Below are 23,858 nucleotides of genomic sequence, written 5' to 3'. Positions count from 1 at the left end.
ACACACACACACAAAAGGAAACGTACACAAAGAGGGACTCCTCTGTGACGGTCTGGCACGAGAGAACGTTTTTTTGGGATAAACTGCGGCATGGACGTCTGTGGTCGAGTCCCCGCTGGGGAGGAGCCCGCGAATGCGACTGCTTGAACCCACGCGTCCACGGCGAGCGGCACGGCACTGACGGACCACAAAACTACGCCCAGCTGGAAAACCTGGAGCCGGCTGCGCACAAGGGTGTGTCGCACGGTTACGCGAATACACCAGAATACACTGCAGCTGCCCGCATTTCCCTTAGCCCGACTTTACTGGACCTTAGAATGTCAGTTCCCAGTTTTGTGGGACTTGTGTTACAGAAATGATCATTGTGCACATAGAAATGGTTGTCTATCTATTTGTGTTTGTTTGTTTGTTTTTGCAAAAGATAGATGACAGATCTAATCAATCTTGGCTACATTCAGTAGAATAGTTAATTCAATGTGACAGCCCCAGAGAACACTGTTAATGCTGCTTCTTCCCTGTAGGGGGCAGCACAGAATGACACTCCTCTGTACTGACAGGCTTGGATCTCACTAGTTGCATTTTCAGTCTGGCTGGCCAATTTGAGCTAAAAAAAAAAGCTCAAGGTAGTTCACTCCTGAAGCTTTGGGTCAAAGACCACCAGCCTGACTTTTGGCCACTGGTGGGCCTCAGAGGTGACAGTGGCACTCTAAACCTCACTCATGCAACCTCTCCATGGTGTTGTTCAGTCTCATGGAAAAACAGCCACAAAAATGTGTGTCCCCTCCATACTCCTTTAAACGGTGACCACACCTCTTTCCCCAGACTGGCCCGAGTTGAGGACCAAGGACATTAGAAAGACCAAACGTTCTGACTTGAGGCACATATGAAGGCACCAGCAAGGCACCACCCAAAGCTGGGATAAAATGAGGAACATCTTAAATTTACCTCTGTTACCCAAGTCAACAGGGCAGGACCGTCAGTAGCGAACGCCTTCGAGAGCATGCTCCGTACTCAGTTCTGACAAGGGCCACGCGTGGCAAAATACACTAACATTAATTTTGTTCCAAAATGCAAAAACGCCTCCCAAATAAACATATCTGTAAACTGAAATCAAAATGGCGGAGGCCGAGGTTGCATATCCCACAGTGGTAGAAAATCACTGGCAAATCAACCCACACTACATATGAAAAACACGCAAATACACTGTATTTGGCACACTTCCCTGCTTGCATGTGGCCCACTCTGGCTGGGTGGGGCTGTAGTGGGCTGATGGAGGGGGGTGGGGGGGTTGTGTGAGGGTGGGGCTGTTGTAGCCAGATTGGGTTGGGGGAAGGGGGGGGCTGGCGCTCTGTGCGTGGAGGAGTGTGAGGGTGGTGGAATCTGTGTGCCTCTGCAGCCGACAGCAGATCACAGCAGCCCCCAGATTAAAGGGCGGGAGTTTGGGAAATGCACCCTCGGCCGCCCCTTCTGTAAACCTCCTCGCAGAAACCTCTCTCTTGTGGCTTCGCCCGGGACCCAGCGAGAGACGGAAATAAACATAGCTCAGGTGTGTTATTTGGTAAAAACTTACATTTGCGCTCCCGTTAAAAGAATCCTCTCTCCTCTTTCATTTCTGTCAGATGTGTACAGTACAAAGACAGCTAGAAGGAGAAGGAGACTTATTAGATCCAGAATGCCATGGTTTTTGTTGTCTTGCGAGCTGTTGCAGCATGCCTGGAATTGATACTCACAGGACTTAACCCAGATTGTCAACAGACATCTGAATAACAAACTCTGCTGTCATCTGTCTGTATTAGAGGAAAGCCAGATTGAACTTCCCTTTCTCATTAGAGGAAGCAAAATATCGGTTTAGTCAAACTCAGCCTCTTTCAAATGGGTTTTTTGTTTGTTTATTCATTCCCAAACTCACCCAGTCATATTCCCATAACGGATAGATCCTCTGACAGTTCGGGTGGGACTCAGACCGTGGAACTGTAGAAGAACTAGAAAGGAAATGGGGTCGCATGGCTCCATGCAACCTTATTCAGTTTGGTACCTCCACAAACCACCTCAAGATGGCCGCCAGGGCCCGGAAATGCAACAACCGACGAGTTCTGCCAATTTATTTCCCACGAGTGTTCTACAGTTAATTGAATTCGCTCACGGCGCAATTTAGGTGCCAAGAGCTTGTGCTATGGTAATCAATACAAACAGGCAATGACATTTAGCTTTTTTTCCCCAGAAGATAAAAAAGTTTCTCAGCTGAACCGATGGCACTCCCAGCCAGAGGCCTGCTGTGCTGCACACAGGCATTATGGCAGTGTTCAGGAGGAAGCGCTACATCGATCAGGGACGGACTACGGATGATGCGACTGTGCGAGGATAATCCCGCAGAGTCAAGTCAGCATCACCTCAGGTTCACGTCCAGTCACTGACAGGACACAGAAAAGCGCCCTCCACCTCAAGACGGGACCGAATCGCTTTGACTGTGATCCACAGCGAGATTAGGAGGTTTAGATCCACTTGAGATCTACCCGCTTAACCCGGGCACGAAGGGGCCTCTAGTGGCGCAGCCCGTAGAGCGCTATCCACACGCTCAGTGCGAGCCGCGACGTCGGAGGTTCGAATCCAACCGCTGACCTTCGTCGCATGTGTCTACCTCTCTCCCCTCCTAATTCTCCCTGTCTCTCTACACTGTTCTATCAAATAAAGCTGAAAAAGCCCCCCCCCCCAAAACAAAAACCGGACACGAATGGCTCTGCAAGTCATACTCCAGGCGGGAGAAGAGCACAGTCTTAGCCAGAACCCACCCAGGGAGGCTGTGGGAAACTGGAGCAGAACAGTGAGCCAAGGACTCAAGAACCGGATCCATCTGAACCAGAGAGGCAGCCCACCGCTCCCCTAAAACCCGCTTTAACTCCCCACCGCAGAGGAACATCGGAAGAGCGGACGTGCGCTCCACAAGGAGAACGTTGTACAGCGAACCACTGTACGTCCCAATAAAGCGTTCAAGTGTTGATCCGTTTGAAACAAAGGATTCTGTTTCGCTCAGAGGCGATGATCTGATCAAGATGGACGCAGCAATGAGAAAGGGGGACATTTTCACCCTGGACTGTTTCTCAACATCAGGAACAAATATTACGCTTTCATAAAAATGAGCGATAAGATCTAATGGATGATTGACGTACTTATTCTCTTGGCATTTTGCTCTTTGGCAGTAATTCCTGTTCTCCGCATGCAGCCTTTCCAAATTGTTTACTCATGTTACAAAACATTTGTCGCAAACACAAAAAGCCGTACGTTGAACGATAGCCAACATTAGCTGAAGTTTGCCTTGTCTGAGTAAACTTCTCAAGAACAGATTTGGAGCAATCACACCGGCAAAAAAATGCGTGAATATTTGCTTCGCCTACCCTTCGCCTCCATGCAAAACCGTGTGAAAGGCGAAGAAACGCCATCACTTCCTGTTGAGAAGCAGATTTGCCCTTCGCCTTTGGTAAATGTATAACAGTGTTGAACTTTGACCTTCAGATTTGCAGTATCAGCAAATAGAAATGCTTTCACATCCTCGACAAAATTGAAAACGGATGAATAACTGATTCTAGCTGTGTCACAGCTCTGGGTGCTGTATGACACATCTGTAGAAGATTACACAAACAACATTTTAAAAAGAGACAGCTTGGTTTGGAGTCAGACGCAGAAGGGGACTAGATGGTAACACACATTTCTGTAGCATTATAGGTTTTAAAGGAGTACCATGGTGGTTGAACGTGACACTTCCCAGTTGTCTTCAGGCAACAACAAAACAAATGTGCATAATTGTTTTATTCTTCAGTCATTTCAATGTACTTTAAAACGTATTTTTCTAAGCCTAAATTTCCCACTATAAAAATTCACCCGAACCGTCTGGGCGTGGTAATGAGAACTGTCAGTTAGCTATGATTGACAGACCGTGCCCCGTTACCATAGCTACCCCCATGATACGCGCTCTCTTTGGGAGACTGAATTTTCACAAGCTAGCTAGCTTAGTAGTATATCAAGCATCGATAGATAGCTAAGGTAAGGACGTTGACTTATATCCAATTATAATTTTTGCTATCTAGCTAGCCAAATTAAGATAAAAGCACAACTATAACGTCCTCGTGAAAGCAAACTAGCAAGCTAACATTATCGATAACATTGCCTTATGAAAGCAAACCTCCTAGCTAGCTAACGTTAGCTAGCTAGCTAAATGAATATAATCAGAAATAATCTAAAGGCACTCTAATTTAAGTGAACCTAACGTTAGTCAAATATTTGCATTGTCTGAACAGCAGGACGGCGTGTCCTGTCAGATTTCTTTACGGGGCGTGGAAATGGGAGTGGTTACTGTATTCGTGACGTAGCAAAATGACAACTTTCTCAACCGGTTGAAAATAGGACGATGAATTTAAAACGCGTATTTCTCCAAAAATACAGAACGGACATATTTAATACTTTGCTCATTGTGTTTCTTCAATGCCTCTTGTGCAAATAGCACATAAAACCGAGAAAGTGTGAAAATCACCATGGTACTCCTTTAAAGTTAGCCGGCGATACTAGCCGATAGCAGTTCATTGCTAAATTCAATGCATCACAGCCGATTTGAACCAACTTAGCTGGAAGTTACCATTCGACTTTGATGCATGAATTTTAGCTATGACATTACATTCATTTGGCAGACGTTTTTATCCAAAGCGACGTACAACAAGTGCATATCAAAAGTCATTAAGGCAACTACAAAACACAGGTCCGATAAGGTACAATGCACATTTTGTAACGGTTATTCATAGCCATGAGCACATTAAGTCTAGTTTACACAGTAAACATTACTCTTTGACCTAACCTATGCTAAGTCGAACTAGGGTCCATGACAAGCTACAACATCAAGATACTGATACAAAGAACAGTAAGCGCTAGATAGAAGTACATGTAACATGAAAGTAGCACATGAGGTACATGTGTAGCATGAAAGAGGGGGATTTTATTCATAAAAATGATCCCAGATTGGGAGTGCCCCACAGAGTGGTGATAGTTAGTCCAGGAGCCTCATTTATAAAAATATTCTTAGATTTATACTTGAACTTAGTCTTAAGATCATTTCCGATGGTGTGCTTACGTCATAAATGATCTTACATAGCCAGCAGGAAAATCACTTAAGTCTAGACTTTGCATAGAGATAAGATCATTTCCACGTCAAAGTCAGGTTTTATAAATAACTACTTATACGTGATTTTCTGCGTAAGTCATACTTAAGATCAAAATTTATCCTAAGTTCATTTTATAAATGAGGTATAGTCTGAAGAGAGAAGTCAATGACTGAACGTTTCGTAGAGGAACAGGGAGTTTGTTCCACCACTGGGGAGCTAGGGTGGAGAAGCTCCGTGGTAGGGACGAGCGAGAACCCTTCACCCGGATGGCAGGGGGTGTCGCCCTGCTGCAGCAGAGCAGAGCGGTCGAGCTGGCGTGTAGGATTGAATCATGTCCTGTAAGTAGGCGAGGGCTGTCCTGTTGGCTGCAGGTTGTCTATGAAAAGCTATTAACCTGAAATTGTCAGCTAACTTTATAACCTAATTGTCCTTCAGAAGCGATAAACTAACGTCAATTTGTAAAAGAGAAGTTTCATTTAGCAGCCAAGTGGTAGCTACTACAAACACGCGATCATGCTAGACTGGCTATTCAACCTCTGAGAAATGGCTCCCTCTTTCCAAAACTGCATGACATCATATCCTTTGGTAATATCCACAAAAAGCAAAGAGCAAAGGGCGAAGCAAACTTTTCTATCAACGTGCCGACCCATAATGCAACGGTCCTGCTGTATGAAGGAAGAAAGGACAATGAGACGCTCATACAGGGTGACGCTGGGACAGTTTGGGGCTTAGGTATAAGACGAGCTGTCTTCTGCTAGCTGTCCTGCAGTGGTATCTGGTGGTGGTGTTCGAATTGCTCTGCACGAGTTAGACTTCTTATCGTCGTTCATCAGCATGAGCGGGACAGCAGTTTGAGCCCACGGAGGAACGGGTTGCTGGAGGAATCTGGGCGTGTCTGAGGTCCCCAGGAACAGAATGGGAGGCTCCCCGTGGCTCAGCTCAGCATTAGCTGACTCAGCACACTACCCGCTTCGTTCAGTCTGTTCAGGGCCGTTAATTCTCTTTATCAGAGACTGAGTGATGTTCCTTCTGTCTCACAGCGGCAGGCGAGTGCCCAGTGAACAAGACAGCGCCCCCTCTGGAGAAGAAGAGCAACTGGAAATTCTGAATATGGAATACATGGTGGTAAAGAAGTACAAACACTAGTAAGCTGGCACACAAACACTCACACGCAAATCCAAATTTATATGTATTTTCAGGAATCCAAATTCGCACAGGCACACAAATCCACATTTATAGCCATGCAAATGCGGGCACACGCACGCACACACACACGCATGCACGCACATACACACACACACAGAGACACTGACACATGTACACGCACGCACACACACACATACACACACATGCACACGCATGCACGCACACACACAGACACATGTACATGCACACACATGCATCCATGCACACACAGAAACACATACACACACACACCAAAAACACACATACGCACACACACACACAGACACATGTACATGCACACACATGCATGCATGCACACACACAAACACATACACACACACACCAAAAACACACACACGCACACACACACACACAGACACACACGCACACACATCACCCTGCAGTCAGCATGCAGCCCATCTCCGGCAATGTTAATTCTATGCCACCCACAGGTGGAAAGACGAATGGCTCTGTTGATACGGGCGCTCCCCATGCAGATCACATGCACTGGACACAGAGCAGTGGTCCTGAGGTCCCCGCAGGGGGGTCCAGGAGGCCAGCAGCAAAACAAGCACCAGCGCCAAAAAAAACACGCTCCCCTCAGTGGGGCCGTAGCTCTGACTCACACACGCCTGCCGGCAGAGGAACGGTGTTCCTACGGCGATGCTGATTAGGTCATCCCCCTGGGGGATTAAACACCCAACAGCACCGCAGAACCAGATCCTCCCCAAAATCTCCTCCTCCTGATTCCAAAAACCTTCTAAAACAGCAAGAAACTGAGCCGGTCGAAAAACTAAAAACAAACCATGAGCACAAGTAATCTACGGCAGATGTGTGCTGTGCCAGCTTATTAAGACTTTGAGAGCAGCGAAGACGGGAATTCCACTATACGCTACAGCACTGACCGCAACGAGTTCAATCCCCGACCAATATAAACCTGACAGTACTGCATACGATAACACGACCTTGCGGCAACCTGGTCAACTTCTTCTATGACGGAAACTTCCGGATATGCAGACCCAGAAAACGCAAAAGCACAAAAGCTGCTGGCTTGACGTTGCTCCGATGCTGACCCGACAGCGACCAGACAGGTGACTCAAGTTAACACGAGGTGACAGAAAATTAACCCGCACCACCCAGGTTTTCTGATTGGCTAATCACGCGGTAGCATCTCTTAACACAGGAGGGGGGGGCGGGATTTGGGCCGAGTCACGTGACGGAGACGAGCGACAGGCTGAAGGGTGCGACGGAGCCCCCCGGATCCGCCGATCCTGCAGGAGAGGAGCGCGGGGAGATGGAGCAGACCGGAGGGGCAGAGAGAGTGGACAGAGAGGAAGATGGAGGGAGACAGGAGATGGAAAGGAGAGGAGGGGAGGTAGAGAGAGAAAAGGAGAGTCCTTACCCGTTTGCTCCCGCGCCCAAACTCTCCCCAACTCCGCCTGGGAGAGGCAGACGATAAGCAGAGCGGGCAGACACATGTTCGGCAGCCAGGCAGCGGCACTTCCCTCTCTCATCCTCTTCCCTCTCTTCGCACTTTAAACACGGTCCTGTGCACGCTCTCTCTCTCTGTCTGTCTCTCTCCTCTTCTCCCACTTCACACTTTAAACACGGTCCTGTGCACGCTCTCTCTCTGTCTGTCTCTCTCTCCTCCTCCTCTTCACTCACTTCACACTTTAAACACGGTCCCGTGCACGCTCTCTCTCTGTCTGTCTCTCTCTCCTCCTCCTCTTCACTCACTTCACACTTTAAACACGGTCTGTGCCCTTCTTCTCTCTGTCTGTCTCTGCTGTCCTCTCTCTCTCCTCTTTCTCATTACACTTTAAACCGGTCCGTGCACGCCTCTCTCGTTTTCTGACTCTGCCTTCTCTCTCTCTCTCTCCTCCTCTTCTCTCACTTCACACTTTAAACAGGGAGCTCCTCCCGTATTTATGGTCCCATTCTCCCTCTATCCATCTCTCTCTCTCTCACGCACACACTCTTTCCCCCCTCAGTGCTGTTCTGTTGTTGCCATAGTAATGTAACATGAGGAACAGAACAACCGATGAGGCATCGATGTCAAAGAGGCTAGAACTGTTCTTTCCATCTCCATCTCTTTCATTTTCATTTTCGAGTTCTTCCTCTGGCATCGCTTGTGCCTCTCTCTCTCTCTCTCTCTCTCTCTCTCACACACACTCTCTCTCATCATATCTCCTTAGAGAGGTATGTGTAACCTAACAATTATGTATGTATGGGTTCTCTCATTACAGGTCTGCATTAAATCCACGTTGTGCCTCCCTGTGATTCAGTTCGGTATGTTACGGGTGAAACACAAATCCAAGAGCAGACACCTTTCCTGCTGCATCAGTGTTGGAAACCACAGCTCTGTGTCACAAACGGGCATGATTTTGTGCACGGAGGCGTTCTTGTCCAGGCCCTCGACATCCCAGGGCACGTTGTGAAATTTCAGTGTGGGCAGACTTCGTGGATTAATTGGGAATATCCAAGTCCAGAAATCCCCGATCAAGAAGTTTCTGGAAATACACGTGTTGACATGGGGGAAACTACCACTCACAACTGCCGCACCCCAAATTTCCCTGAAGTGTAACAGCTTGGATATTTTTCAGAAACTCGGTTTTTCATGCAGTGGCAAGCAGTTGGCATGGATGCAGACTGTCCAGCTTGGGAAGCGCGATGCGGAAGGTTCAGCTGGGTGGACTGTAATTTAAGTGCTGTATTTAAGATTCAGGGCACAAAGCTGGTATTTGCGTGCGGGAGGGACCGCGTGTGCAGCCAATGCAGAAGTATGTGACTTGCAGGCACAGGCAGGGCCGATCCCCACAGTGATGGCAAATGACAGGTCACACCCATTTAGCCCTTCCGCTGCATCGACACATACATTGGAACGAGCGTGCGGGATCTCCTGCAGCTGCTTTTTTTAGGGTGAATGGCAAGACTCCCAAACCCAGGTGTACTCTCCCCCCCCCCCCCACACACATCCAACAGACACACAGAATTATTATTTATTCCTCTTTTTCACTGTATGCAAATATACACAGAGTTATTAATTTATCTTTCTCACAAACTCGCACACATGTGCACCCACACCACGTCTCTCTCACTGCATGCATATATACGCACATAGCTAATTTATCTCTGTGATACACACATATATGCACATATATACACACGCACAGAATTATTGTCTTTCGCTTAGTCCCACTCCCTCTATCTCTCTCAGAAACAAACGAGCACACAGAGTTACGACTTTCTTTCAAACATTCTCCGTCTGGCGCGCTCAAAATGGAGTCAGTTTCACGCAGACGACGCTCCCGTCTTCTCTGACAGTAGTGGAAACACGCAGGTGATGAAAAACAGGAGCCAAGCGAAAGGAAAGTCTGCAGACCCTTCCGTCTGTAAGGGTCATCAGAGAGAATGCATTTCCTGTCATTTCCCAAACAGATCCTGAATTGAATTGGAGCACACTGCCAATTCAAAATCATTTCAATGTTGTAAAAAACTGCAAGAAGATGGAGGTATGCGAGCGTGGCTGCGTTCGGGTTCACACGAACGCTGCTCTTGTAAAGGCCTTCGCTGATATGTCCTTTCCCTCTCCTTGTGATGGCCCTTATTGACATGAGCGGATGTGTGGACACACAAGCGATTGCTCACTGTCTCCGTACTGGGGCTGCACACAAAAAAAGACAGAGGCAGTTCACTGCAGCGAGTTTGACCTTTAAAATCACCCTGAGGGCTTGATCTCTGGATGAGCTCTCCCACATCTGCGACTACACACAACACGCACACACATACAGACACACACACACACACACACACTGAACCAATTTGACCTTTCTCTGAACATTTCTGTTGTGTGTGTGTGTTTATGCATGTGTCAAACTGTATTTGTGTGTGGGTGTACGTATGAGTGCACGTGTTGGTGTCTGTGTTTGTGCGAGTGAACTATGTGTGTTTGCTTGCATATGTATGTGTCTTGTCCTCTGGGATCATGCTGTGTGTGTGTGTGTGTGTGTGCTTGCACGCATGTATGTGTGTAAAACATGTTTTCTTACAAAATACCTGACAATTGATTGTATCTATAAACTACAATGGTACAAAATGGTGGAAGTGTAGGTCTTGAGGTACAGGTTTATAAAATACATACATGCAAATGCATTTTTCAAACGCTGTCTATCCCTGTGTACAGAGAGGGTTGGATAAGCAGGGGGCATCACAACTGGATAAACCAAACAATCAGGAGATATTGGCAGTCTTGACACTGTGGTGGTAGCTTCGCTTGTTAGGCTCATAACCTTATGGTAGAGCAAACCTGACCGGGCTGCTCATAACCAGACAGCACTATGAGTCCAGCCAGATTGGCACTCTGAGGTAAAATAAGCCTGCCTAACTTCCAGGGAAGTACGCTGCTCAGAATCTGTGGTCACTCCCTTCGGTGAACCATGAGCTCCAACTGAAGGGAGAAATTCAAGTTAACTCGATCTATGACCCGTAGCGTAATGTTAGCAAACTTTTGCAGGAATCAGTCCGATTTCAGGGAACCAACCCCCGCAAACTGCAACTCAGCTTTCCTGAAACTGTGGGCTGAGAAGCGCTGGCCTTCTGACATCATTTGAGTTTGACCAATAAAATGAAAGCAGTGTCTGGGTGCATTATGCAACTTCATCAAAATATGTCACACGGTGTTTGCTTGCGTTTTTATGGTTCAAGCAAAACTTGATTTATTAGTCTGATAAATGCTTTTTAAGAGCTCTGGGTTGGACTCCACTGTCCTCTGCTCCCCCCTAACTGTTTCCCGCTGACCATCTGTGCGCAACCCGTTCCAGTGCAAGCAAGGCAAACTGGCACAAGTCTGTCCTCTTTCAGTACAGCGCGCGCGGGAGAAAGGCAACGAAAGCTGTTGGTCACGGCACGGAGTAAAACGTGTGCCTGGTCAGGAGTGCACAGCTCCCATCCAGGAAGGCTCACGCACAGCCTGTCTTCATTTTATAAAGACCTGTGGTGGTCCATAGAGCTGTGGTGGAACCATGATGCGGTGGTCCATAGCCAGTGTTTCATAACTTGACAACTAATTAAGTAGATACGTAAGCAAGGCTTTTTGCCTAGGCACTTCAAATAAACTACCCGAAGTAAGATACTGGAGCACTTGTAAGGTGTGCACGTTTATTGCGGGGGGGTGACTGACGTTTCGACGGGCGTCTTCCTCAGAGTCTGTCGAGCACCTAAAAACGACCTTTTCACTGGAGACTTGGCTGAAGCGCGTTGGACTTCACTTTCAAACTAATTAAGTAGGTGAACATCACCATGTGACTTAACTAGTATTCTTTGCTGCTAAATGCAAAGGGAGTGTCTTTCTGCTATTCCTGAAAATTCAGTTTTTTTGGAGAGGCAACATTCTTCCACCATACTGAGGAGGGTAACCGCGCTCATGATTATGATCTGGCTGTGGGGTTCTGGCTGATTCAGGCGTGCAGTGTCCTGCTCGTGGCGCTCTTTGTGAGTACCTGTGACCCTCTCGTTCCTCTGTGCCGCCTCTCACAGCCCTGCCACTGAGCCACACCCTGGCAGCCATTTCCCAACCCACACACACGCTGGCCCATTCCACTCAGCTGTGCCAATGACCACTGGAGCCTGGCTCTCCTGCCTAGCTCTAAAGAGTGAGAGACAGGGTAGAGGCTACTTAGAACACTAAGAGTTAGAGACACAGAGGTAGAGGCTAAGACAGATTTAGAGAGACGAGAGGGAAATAGAGATAGAGACAGAGTAGAGTAGAAAGGAGACTAAAACAATAGAGATGGAGGAGAGAGAGGTAGAGTAAACAGAGGTTAGAGAGAGACAGGGTAAGAGAGGACTGATAAACAGATGGAGGAGAGAGTGACTGAGGGCAGGTACTGGGAAAACAGAGATGGAGAGAGAGAGAGAGTTAGGGGTAGAGGTTAAAACAGAGATGGAGGGGGAGAGGCAGAGGCATCAGCAGCAGTGAAGCATAACAGTTATGGAATGGGACATGCAGCTCTGAGATTAAAGGTTTCAGTTCCAAGGTGCCATTGTACCTTTGAGCTAAGATCTTAAGCCAAACTGCTTCAGTAATCCAGCTGCATAAATGGGTAGCTGTAGGAGTCAAATTTATAGAGTGAGGAAAAGGCAACAATCATGAAAGAAAGGGTGTGAGACTGCAGGAAGGAAGAAAAGAAAGTGAGCTCAGACATAAATGACAGGCAAAATGACCTTTTGGTCACTCTTACTCTGTTTAAATATCCAGGATGAGATCATTTAGGATTGGCATTTGGGTTCTTTTTTTATTTAAATGTCAGAGTGAAAAAAACTGCAAGAGCTAATTAAGAAAACAGGCTGTGGTTTCTTTCCTAAAATATTTCTTTGAAAACAGACTAAGAAATGCCTTTGCTTAATTAGATCTGCTTTAGAAAAGTTTGTGATAGACAGACACCCAGACATTGTAGAAAACTTCAGTGTCAACTTTGAACTGTAAGCACTCAACGTTCCCTCCCTCTGTCCTTCCCCTGTCCACCTCCTTCCTTTTCTCAACACAGATCAGCTCAGGTTCATCTGTAATTCTCTGTGAAGCCTGGACCTTTGGGAAAGCATCAGTTCCATCAGTCAGCATCAGTAGCACTGCTTTGATGAACACCTCATCAACACTGACCTCTGCTGGTGGCTAGGGAACATTACACCACCACTAACATACAATGAGGCAACACCTGTGTCTGGGGAGAAAATCAATTCAAACTGAAGCAACACTGACACTGCAAAACTGTATTTAATTGCATCATCATGGATATTAATGTGACAAGTGTAAAGCACACCTCCTTACATCTAACAACACCTGACACACAGAAGAGGTAAAACAAAACACACATATCCACCAAAACAACTTTCCACATTTCCAGAATTACAAACACAAGGACAATGCCTACAGTGGGATCCTGTGGTGCCTACCTTGCTTTAGAATGTATCCAGTCACAAAACACTGGTCCAAGATTCCTCATGTTTGGAGCAAAGAAGCAGAAGAGGAACTACACGGGTTAATCGGATCTGGAAAGCTGTGTGAACTCGCACGTGCTCAGTGACATCGCTGTGTGCCAGATCTCAGAGACTGAACAGACATGACTGAGCGCTGACCTACCCCCGCACCTGAGCGATCTGATCACTCGCAGAGCTTTCATGAATATGCAGTCATATCCGCCCACTCCATACAAAACCTCCTCCTGCATCTCACTGCATCTCAGTCTCCCTCTCTCATTATTTCTCTCTTTCTCTGCACGCGCTCCCTTTCTTTCCATAGCCCTTCTTTCACAGCCATCAGATGGATGGATGCTGACCCTGAGGCTGTGTAAATAAGTGACTCTATCTCGTGTTATTTGTCCTTCTCGTTGCCTCCAGCATCCCGACATTAATGCGAAGCGCTTCTCGCCGAATGTTCACGCAGGGTCGTCGGACAACATTGTGCTTGAGGCGTTTTCACCCTGAGTTTCCAGCCCGCGATCAAGCCTTGCTATTACTGCTCATTGTGTCCCTCCACAGGGCCAGAAATGAATATGCTTCACTCCAGCCTGGGTTCTTATCATCAAAAGAAAAGGAGAAAATCCCTTCCTTTTGTAGCAGATACCCACGGCTAATGGAAAGTGACAGATAGAACAGAATGACACGGATTAAGATTCGCGGCTGAAACTCATGTAATGAATGGGGGTATAGCTCAGTGGTAGAGCATTTGACTGCAGATCAAGAGGTCCCTGGTTCAAATCCAGGTGCCCCCTGCTTTTTTTCAGATTTTGCCAATCAGAATTATCAGCTTGTGAGAAACGCATTATTAAAATTAAGACTGATAGACCCCCACAGTCCTTCACCCCACCACTACGCTAATACAGCAAACCAGAACATACCAAATAAAGGATTAAAGATGCTTGTTTGTCCGAATGTGGACAGTAGTGAGTTTGTGAAATGGATGATGTCATCATTGGCGTATTAACCAATCGGAAAATCACTGTCAAGACAACGGAAAGGGCAACATTGTGAGGCAGAGAGGCCTTGCAGCTACATTACCTGCATCAGTCACAAGTGGATGCACACACATTGCAGTAATGCTTGTGTGTTCGCATATGGGTCATTCAGACCCAGGTGACATTATTTTCTTTGATGATGTCAGAGAGTAGTCTTTCCCTCAACACACCAACTCAAAGCACTGCTAATCCAGTGTGGAAAGCCCTTTAAATCCTTATAGACAACAGTTGGATGCTACATTGACTTCAAGGCCCTCTGAGTGAGAGATGTGTTTGTCCCATCTGCAGTGAGTGACAGGTGACAGCAGTCAAGAGACAGTGTGACAAAATGGCTTCAAGTGAAATGACAGGTATTGACAGCACCTGGAGGAGAGCACCTGGAGAAATCCAGTCTAAGGAGAACAGAATCAGCCTCTCTAGTGAAAAACAAACCCTCCCACCATAAGCAGCTCCAGCATGTTAACTTGCTCTTATTTTCACATGCCCATTTGAAAATGGGAGAATAGAGGAGAACTGCTTTCTGAAGTATAGGACACAGGTCAGGTAACGCAGTCAGCAAACATGCAGTGCCACCTAGTGGCCGGCTGTCAGCATAGCTGTTGGTCCCCCAGCACTTTGCCGGCAGCTGTGGTGGGCAGTTGAGAAGGAAACAGACTTTGGAAGGTCCTGACTTTAGTGGACTGCTATTGTACCAATTTGCAAAATGCCAGTGGACCAACAGTTGGCAATGATGGCAAAGATGATGTTAACCCTGAATAACAGAATCACCTTCCTTTGGTGAGGGCCTTGTGGGTCTCCATTTAAAAAACCAAATCCTAAGTGTAACCTACACAAGCAACACAGTCTTACAGAGGTAACAGGGAAACATGATTTTAGAGAGAGGACACCACAAAGCACGACGCAGCCACAAAATATCCAAAATACATCTCTCTTTATTTCACAGATATGTACAGTACACTGCTTCGACTTGAAATCCACATGCATGACAATAACCAGGTGTACGCTATTGGATGTAACACAAAGCAAACTCAACAATAATCACAAGCCAAAAGAAGACCTAGTTTAACACAAAGTGATATAAAAAAGGCAAGAATATACAGCAATTTTATACAGCAAAGCAGATTTAGATCTAACTTATGTAACTTTTGTTCTAAGCATACAGACTCAGCGCAGGGTGCAGGATCTCACCAGGCAGGCAGATGCAACCCACGCCAGATTTGAAGATGGTCCTCTTTTCTACAAGTCAGCCCGCCAATTCCTTGCAGATGTTCCGAGGTAGAAACTGGGGTAATCACTGACTATCCTTAAAACCTGCACTCTTATCTAAAATAACATTCGATAACTAAAAAGCTACTAGCCTATTAGCGATTTCAACACGTTTTGGAAAAGACTGTAAACAAAGATGGTGATATCAAGATTAGCAGATTGCAGACAATAGACAGCGTGGACTGTAGGCAGTAGACTGAAACTGTAGACTAATGTAAAAAGATGCACATAATCAACATATAGTCCGGCATCTTTCTACTAACGCTGCTCCATGATGGTCCCAGTGTCCTCAGCAACAGGCATTCCTCAGTCTGGTTGCCAGGCGATGACGTGCTTCCTCTCTTCAGCTCATCTTCGGATCCGCGTCTCTGCAACAGGGCCGTGATGTCATCGTCTCTGCCTGTAGGGGAGACAGAGACAAACGCGGCAGCAGCAGAACACAAAGCACAAAAACACTGGGACGTAACAAAACACAAACGTACTTACTCAGCTTCTAAGGACTCAAACCTTTCAAATGTGTGTGGCGGAGGGGTGTGGTTACAGTCTCTTGACAAATCTTTGGATCTGCATTTCCGCAGCAGGGCTGTGACATCATCAACTCCACCTATAGGGGAGACGGAAACAAACGCGGCGGCAACGAAACACAAAGCAAAAAAAAAGCACTGGGACATAACCACACAATTGTACCGACTCCCTCTAAGGACTCCAACCTTTCACATGGGTATGAAGAAGGGGTGTGGGCATAGAGTTAGCTGCAGGTGCATGGCAGGGGAGTTCAAGTTAAGTAGGCCTGCAGTTGCAGCTGGAGGCAATAAAATAATCAGCGCTAACCTTTATCTGTTCTGCATGCAGTGAGACTGGGGTTTGAAAGGCATGCATGTCATTTAACCTGTGTTTTGTAGTTGTCCATGGCCATCAAATGCACTTTTGTACGTCGCTTTGGATAAAAGCATCTGCCAAATAAATGTAATGTAATGGTTTGAGCCCCTGAGCCAACTCGCAGCTTTACAGGAGAGGCAGACCAGCGCCCTCTCTGAGCTGGCACGGGGGCAGGCAGAGGATGCTGCTGCAGGCAGACCCAGCCGGCCAGCTGCAGCCGTCCCATCCCCATCGACAGCCCAGATACACTGACTTTCGAATGCCGTGCACGAGTGACTTCCTCGGAGGGTGCGGAGGTGTACTTGGCAACATGGGCGTGCCTCCCGACCTGTTTCAGCAGTCCAGAGGAGATCGCCGGGAGGACCCCTCATCGGTAGCCAGGGTCATGTCCGCTACTTTCCCTACTCCACTTTACCCCAACTGCTCCGTCCCCCACAGAACCCAGTACCAGCGGCTGCAGGGTTAAACTCACACAGGCCTCCTCACGCAGTTGGGCAGGACTGCTGGTTGTACGGGTGGCCTGGCCACGAGTACAGGGACTGCCCCCTGACGGAGGTGGGGCAAGCGGTTTGTCTCGCTGACACTGTCCCAGTCAGGAGGGGTCGTACTGGATAAGGGTAAGGGTACCAAGGGGGTACGCATGAAGCTATGTTGGATTCTGGATTCAGACATACCATGTTCCTCAAAGCCTAATTCAGCCAGGGGCATTGGGGATTGCATTTTGGGTGCACATAAGGTGTGTGCACAGGGATATTCATGATTACCCAGTGGTGCCAATGGAAACTAGACACAGGGAAATATGCATAGCGTAGAGACTGTGGTTAGCTTGTGCCTGTTGTACCCTCTTATTAGGCACGGTTTAGCCAGAGTTTGCTATTTTGCTGAAGGGGTGTGTAAGGGTGTATTCACAACAGAAAGGGACATGTGCTGTGCGATGTGCTTAGTGGTGATGCAGGTTTTTTCAGCACTACCAAGGGGAGGGAAAAGCCTCAAGCGCCTCTCGACAGATTCTGAAATCCAATTCTATTAGTCAGACCTTCATGGGAAGGTGCAGCGGTCATTTGTGTCTTGTCACAAATATCAACTAGTTAACGCTGTGGACAATAAAAGAGTGCCTTTGGACACACTGATCACACATTACATTGATGGAGATTCCATTTGAGTGGGAATGGACCTCATTCAGCTAGCAGACAGAAGGGCACAGGGGGATGGTTGGTGTTAAGTTTTGGTGGAATACGCAAGTTGTGCCTTTGTGTAGTAGCACTGTTTCAACTAATCTCCTGGGTGGGAATTTTGAAAAAGATTTTATCAAGGCACGTTGTTTATGTCATGCATACTATGTGAATTGCACATGTTATTCAACATTAAATTCATCAAGACCTCTGTGTACCATCACCGTAAATTTATAATGCAGAGTCCGAATCAGCAGCCAACCTTGCCGTGCTCTGAACCTAGGTAAAGAAAGCTGGGAGAAAGGTCCATGCAATAGTAAATCTGAGTTTCAGTATGTCCTTCATGAGTGAATGAAACTCCACACACCGGGACAATTGTCATGGAAGAATTTCCTACAGACACAGGAACGGCAAAATTGTGCGTACAATAGAGGGGCTCGACTGAGGCAATCCCCAGTGAATTTGCACAGGTGGGGAATGAACAAAGGCCCACTGTGTAAACTCTGGAAAGAGGGGAACCAAGAGGGGCTTGCAGCCACCGTGGAGCAGGAAAGAAGAAAACTCCAAGCTCAACGCAAAGCCAACGCGTGCTAACACCTCAGTCAAGCAAGGAGCCAGTTCCTTAGCCCTGAATACAGCAAAGCCAACCTTTAGCAGTCAGATCAAGGATGGGAGCGGAGAATGGACCTGGGAGGAAAGCTTCAGGTCCCTGATGCGGCCCTGTCAACGACCCTGAGTCCAGATGGAGTCATGTGTTCGACAGACCCGAGAAAGATCATCCTAGGAGCGCTGACTGCACAATAGGAGGAGGGCTGTGCAGAGGCCTCAGAGAGGAAACCAGATATCAAGATCTGGTGCAGGAGTGCATGGACAACATCTGGCAGGCTCAGTCATTCCCAGTGAAGGTGGGATGCAGGAGACTCCCCACTCAATCCACTCAGAGTCTCCTGACCGCCATAGGATTGAGAAGAAGGGAAAGACGATCAGCAGCTCATGGATGTGGGGAGGAAGCAGAAAGAGCCACCTATTGGTTCTGGAATTGGATGGAGGAGGTGAGCCAGAAGCCAGGAGAAGATGGGCAGCGACTTAGTCATCACTGATAACCCACCAGCTGGAGAGTATTGTAGGTTCAAAACACCTGAGGAAGGCTGGGTACCAATGGATGACTGTGAGGCATTGCAAGATGTATAGAAGCTCATTTTTTCTATTAAACTATTATACCGTGCCATTACTTTTAGGATGGTAGACAGAGGTCCAAACGGATTTAATTCCCAACACCCCGTATAATTAACGTAGCGTACGTGCCAAAAATGACGTGCCTTGATCATTAGAATCTGTTCAGTACAAGAGCGAACCCCAGCTAATCCGTGCCTAATAAGAGGGGGTGCGACAGGCAGGAGCTAGTCACAGCCTTTACTCTACACATTTTGACCCTGTACTAAATTTCCACTGGCGCAGCTGGGTAACTGTAAATATCCCCATGTACACACCTCGACACTCACAATGCTTACATCGGTGCCACGGGTTGAACCTGGCTTTGATGGATCATAGTTCGTCTGCACCCAGAATTCAACAAAGCCTGGCACGTACTCTTTTGTAACCTTATCTCTATATGTCGTTTTCCCACAATGCTCATAACATACATTTCAAACAACAGCATAAGCAATGGACAACATACCCGGAAATGGCTGTCCTCTCTTTTAGAGGCAGAGTGGTCTGAGTGGTCTCACTAGAGGCTGGCCCTGGTCTGGGGTTCACCTCTCTCCACCAGCACCCCTACAACAGACATCAGCCCGGTCACAACATGTTCATACAGCAGTACTTGTACCTGTATCACACTCACAGAACATCAGGGCTATCATTATGGATGAGCTCTTACCTGTACTCGTAAAACAGTAGATAGGCAGAGTTTGCTCTCTGCCGCAGCACGGATCTCTGGTCCATCTGCTTCACTCTCTCATCATCAAACGACAGCCAGTTTGTGTTGCCGTCAGTGCTTTCGCAGATGTAATGGCCTGCAGGATTAAATGAATGGATGATCAGACTGAGGATATAGCACCCAGGCACATGTGCATGTGGGGTTTGTGCCTTCAGAGTATCCTACCATGTTGCATATTTGATCCAATATGAGAGAGCACGCTCGTGATCTTGTACTCATTCTAGGAGGCAGAAGGTACAGAACTGCAGTCAGTAGAGGTACACCCGCAACCCCCACCCCATCCCATGCTCAGCCCATCCCAGACCACCAGTATTATCCATCAGTATTATATAATTCAAGCACAGGAGGGAAAGCTAGTGTTAAAGACCTGGTTCAGCAGTAAAAACCTGCCTAGCGACCCGAGACTTACGGCCTGGATGTTGCCTGCTTTTAAATTATTTTGTACAATACTCTCCCCACCCCCCCTTTTTCCACTCTGTCTCTTTCTTCTCACCACAGCATAGCTGTCCTGATCTACTCTGTTGGGTGGACTGCCCTCCACAGAACTCTTCTTGTCAGCTTCAGTGGAAACCAGACAAAACAGAAACACCGTCAGGCCTCCTGCCTCGTCATTGCTACCACAGATTCTACACACTCACCAGATACTCAGCTCTGGGTTGCTTAACACTGAGTTACAGGTTCTGCAGAGTCACAGTGTCTGCAGGTTTCTGTGGTTTGACCTCAACCAGCAGCCAGTACAGGCCTTAGAATAAAGGTGTGGTCTTTGTAGCAAAACAATGACTTTAATTAAGGACTTCAGTGCTGAAACACACTAAAACCCAGCAGACAGTGCTTCAGCAGCAGTCAGACACTCCGGCCCTAACTTGTTTTCCACTTTACGGATGGTAAAATGGGAAGGAATGGCTTTCACACACAAACTACCTGTAAAGCAGACAGCACCCCCTGGTGAGGGGGAGGTATCCAGGCAGTCTCCGTGGGTCTGGTGGGTCTTGGGCATCCCTGGGAGGCGAACATTGGCCCTGCTGTGGGCCTGCAGGCTGAGCTGGGGTGAGATGTGGAGCCGATCGTGCAGCTTCACCAGGTGCCCTCTGGAGTTAAAGCTGAACCGCTTCAGCTGCACAACCAGCACTCTGCACAGGGGAATCCTTCATTAGCCCAGCAGGTACACATTTAGCCAGGCCTGATTCGCTGTAAGACTGAAAGACTGAAAGAGAGGGGAGGAGGCTGCACTTACCGAGGCACCGACTGTAGCGTCTGCTCCACAGACGCCAACTCCCCACAGCACCACTGGCACTGACACTCTACCTCATAGCCCTGAGGCAACAGAGCACAGTAACACAGTCAACACAAAGCTCAAAGACCACAAAGCACAGTAACACACTTAACACAGAGTGCACAGACAGATTAAGTCTTTTTATGTTCAATCATTCTCAGTGATGGCGCTCCAGGTGGACACCTACCTTGAAGTAGAGTGCCAAACAGTCCTGTACAGAACCCCCTGGGACTAAGTCCACAGACAGACAGTTGTAGGACTCCGTGTTACACACCTTTGTCCCACAACTTTGGAGAGGGAACCACAGAGACACAGAAATTAACATGACACAGAAATTCACAGGCAGCGCTGGGGATGTAGTCAATTACATTTAGTAAACTGAATGAAACTGAACTTGTGAAATTAAAGAAACCCTGTTATTGTTTAATTGGAGGATTCTATCATTTCCTGAGCTGACAACATTGACATGGAACTGACCCACCAGGCCTGACTCAAAAGCCACTTTCTTTAGGTTTACACAACTTTCTTTAGGCCCGCCCCTCACTTATGATTGGCGCAAATCTGCTAATTGAAACTACGACAAAAGAAAATGGAGATGGGCAGAGTTTAACGGGACTGCAAGCGAATCAGCTCACCTGAGGCACTTTCGGGTGGACAGAAGTTCGAATTCAAAATTAGCCTCGATGGCGCACGTGAAGGAATGCAGCCCCATCCTTGTCCTCAGGGAAACCCCCTCCTCTTTCAGCTGGGACAGCAGAATGCTGAAGAACTCATGGGCATCCTGCAGAAGGCCATGAGGGAAGGAGCAGGTGTCTGGCATCAACAGTGACTTCATAAACACTGTTCACAGGCCCTTGCCCATGGAGATTTGGGTTTACGAGCCCAACCTTACTCTACATAACACACCGCATCCTTAAGGAGGAGGAGCCCTCTCTCTCTCACCTGCTGCTCATCTCCCCAAAAGTCGCTGAAGTTCGACGCGATGGACCGTTTCAGGGTCTTCAGCAGGCAGATCTTCAGCTCACTGCTGCGGCTGGCTCGCGCTGAGTGCAGATCTGCTAGACACCTGCAGGGGGCAACAGAGGCAACAGACAATCAGAGAGACATGATATTTGGGCAATTACTGGTACAGAAGTGAGCATACACAGTGGAGCCCTTCAGTAACGATAGATTTCTACATACTTCAGTAAATGCGTGGTCAGATTTGGTCTCCAGCAGCTCTCCTCTCTCTTGATGTCCTGGGTGAAAGTTAGGAGACTGAAGAGACTCTGGAGAGTCGCGTTCATATAGCAGGTGTTTCCAATGTTAGGGAACCTATGAAGGGACACGAAGACATCGTTACTTTGTACATAAATCAGGTAAAAATAGATCATTCATTCCAACAAACACAGGCTTATTTCATGTTTTCAATACATGTTTTCCAAGCAGATGCTGAAATTAAGGGTCTCAGAGACAAGGAGGGGGAGATCAAAAAATTCACAATGAAACGATACAGAATTGAAAGGCACAAAAATCCAGCAGCAACTTTAGGAAATGTGTCTTAAGAACTGTATCTCAAGGAAGAACCTTATTAATGTTAAGTTTGCAAGAACTCTTCCTTACCCGAGGACAGTGTGATCAATTCTGCTCTTCTGGGTGTCAGCCTGGCTGATGTTTTCTGCCTGGAATTTCTTAAAGCTTTGGAACTTCAGCCTATGGAAAAGAAATGAGGAAATGCATAAACATGCTCAATTTGTTCTTATCAACTGAGTGTCCAAGTATCAAACATGAGTGCAAAATGAAGTGAAGACACTACCTTTGCTTTTCTGTGTTGTGAAGTGTATAGTCTCCAGAGTCAATGGACACCACAGGCTTCCCTCTGCAGCAAATGGACACAGCAGGCTTCTCTAAACAGGCAATGGACAGGACAGGCTTCTCCACACAGCCAATGGACAGGGCAGGCTTCTCCACACAGCCAATGGACAGGGTAGGCTTCTCTATACAGCCAGCGGCCACAGCCACAGGCTTCTCTCCAAAGCAGTTTATGTTCAGGGCCGAAGCCTCCTCTGGACAGTCAGTGATAAGGTGTAATGCCTGCTCTGCACAGGTGAGGGTCAGTCCTGGCTCTTCTAAGCAGTTGGCAGACAGGGACACTGGCTTTGCCTTCATCCCTTTCTTTCTTTTCTTCAAAGACCATTTCTTTTTCTTGGTCTTTGCTTTTTCTTCCTGTTTGGTAGGATGAACAGTCAGGGACGGTGGCACTACGCAGTCAATGGAATGAGCTGCCTCTGCAGCACTCAAGGCCAGAGCTGGTTCATCTGCACAGTTGATGGAAACAACTGAATCCTTTGAGCAGTCGATAGAATGGACTGGCTCTTCTGTGCCATCAATGCAAAGGACTGGCTTCCCTGCGCAGTCGATGGAATTGACTGGCTCCTCTGCGCAGTCGATGGAATTGACTGGCTCCTCCACACAGTCGATGGAATTGACTGGCTCCTCTGCGCAGTCGAGAGTGACGACTGGCTCCTCTGGGCAGCCGATGAATTGACTGGCTCCTCTGCCAGTCGAGAGTACGAGGTCCTGGGCAGTCGATGGAATTGACTGGCTCCTCCACAGTCGAGGAATTGACTGGCTCCTCTGCCAAGACTGGCTCCTCCACACAGTCGATGGAATTGACTGGCTCCTCTGCGCAGTCGAGAGTGACGACTGGCTCCTCTGGGCAGCCGATGAAATGAACTAGCTCCTCTGCACAGTCGAGAGTGACGACTGGCTCCTCTGGGCAGTCGATGGAATTGACTGGCTCCTCCACACAGTCGATGGAATTGACTGGCTCCTCTGCACAGTCGAGAGTGACGACTGGCTCCTCTGGGCAGCCGATGGAATTGACTGGCTCCTCTGCGCAGTCGAGAGTGATGACTGGCTCCTCTGCAGGCGATGCTCGATGAGAATTGACTGGCTCCTCCACGTCGATGGAATTGACTGCTCCTCGCAATGAAGTGACGACTG

At 47.6% G+C, this 23,858-nt stretch overlaps 2 protein-coding genes and 1 non-coding gene across 7 annotated transcripts in view; 1 reads left to right on the top strand and 2 right to left on the bottom strand.

Moving 5' to 3' along the window:
* Positions 1 to 23,858, bottom strand: part of LOC135243513 (plexin domain-containing protein 1-like) — a 52,375-nt gene that overhangs the window by 20,655 nt on the left and 7,862 nt on the right. The window contains exon 1 of one of the 2 annotated variants that reach the window (XM_064315398.1): positions 7,735 to 8,083. The exons of the other annotated variant lie outside the window; for it this stretch is intronic. Within the exon in view, the coding sequence (XP_064171468.1) occupies positions 7,735 to 7,846 (112 nt within the window). The 5' untranslated portion in view covers positions 7,847 to 8,083. Of the gene's footprint in view, positions 1 to 7,734; positions 8,084 to 23,858 lie in introns of those variants that run through there. 2 annotated transcript variants of the gene reach the window in all.
* trnac-gca (transfer RNA cysteine (anticodon GCA)) lies at positions 14,030 to 14,101 on the top strand. Its single transcript has one exon. It is a non-coding gene; the product is annotated as a tRNA-Cys (tRNA).
* Positions 15,259 to 23,405, bottom strand: LOC135243640 (ubiquitin carboxyl-terminal hydrolase 37-like). Of its 4 annotated transcripts, none has more exons than XR_010326717.1 (11): positions 22,669 to 23,405; positions 22,476 to 22,565; positions 22,056 to 22,187; positions 21,816 to 21,939; positions 21,509 to 21,654; positions 21,061 to 21,160; positions 20,835 to 20,914; positions 20,522 to 20,730; positions 19,541 to 19,676; positions 16,097 to 19,437; positions 15,259 to 16,010 (listed from the first exon to the last, which is right to left on the bottom strand). XR_010326717.1 is itself a non-coding variant. In XM_064315609.1 (10 exons), exons 1-10 carry the CDS (start codon positions 23,019 to 23,021, stop codon positions 19,416 to 19,418), a joined length of 1,392 nt encoding a protein of 463 aa, XP_064171679.1. In that variant the 5' UTR covers positions 23,022 to 23,405; the 3' UTR covers positions 15,259 to 19,415. The 4 variants fall into 4 exon arrangements, 1 of the variants encoding a protein (XP_064171679.1); XR_010326716.1 differs by having other exon boundaries at positions 15,259 to 16,214; positions 19,340 to 19,437; XM_064315609.1 differs by having other exon boundaries at positions 15,259 to 19,437.

The sequence above is a fragment of the Anguilla rostrata genome, chromosome 17 (assembly GCF_018555375.3).
Source record: "Anguilla rostrata isolate EN2019 chromosome 17, ASM1855537v3, whole genome shotgun sequence".
In the NCBI taxonomy this organism is placed as follows: Eukaryota; Metazoa; Chordata; class Actinopteri; order Anguilliformes; family Anguillidae; genus Anguilla; species Anguilla rostrata.
This window is presented reverse-complemented; position numbering and strand designations above follow the sequence as displayed.

What these genes read in the sequence shown, in the direction of transcription:
- LOC135243640 (XM_064315609.1), bottom strand. Translation starts at nt 23,021, where the DNA reads ATGAAGGCAAAGCCAGTGTCCCTGTCTGCCAACTGCTTAGAAGAGCCA. An exon ending in CACAACACAGAAAAGCAAAG is followed by an intron (nt 22,566 to 22,668) that starts GTAGTGTCTTCA and finishes TCTTTTCCATAG; the next exon opens with GCTGAAGTTCCAAAGCTTTA. An exon ending in TTTGGGGAGATGAGCAGCAG is followed by an intron (nt 21,655 to 21,815) that starts GTGAGAGAGAGA and finishes GGCCTTCTGCAG; the next exon opens with GATGCCCATGAGTTCTTCAG.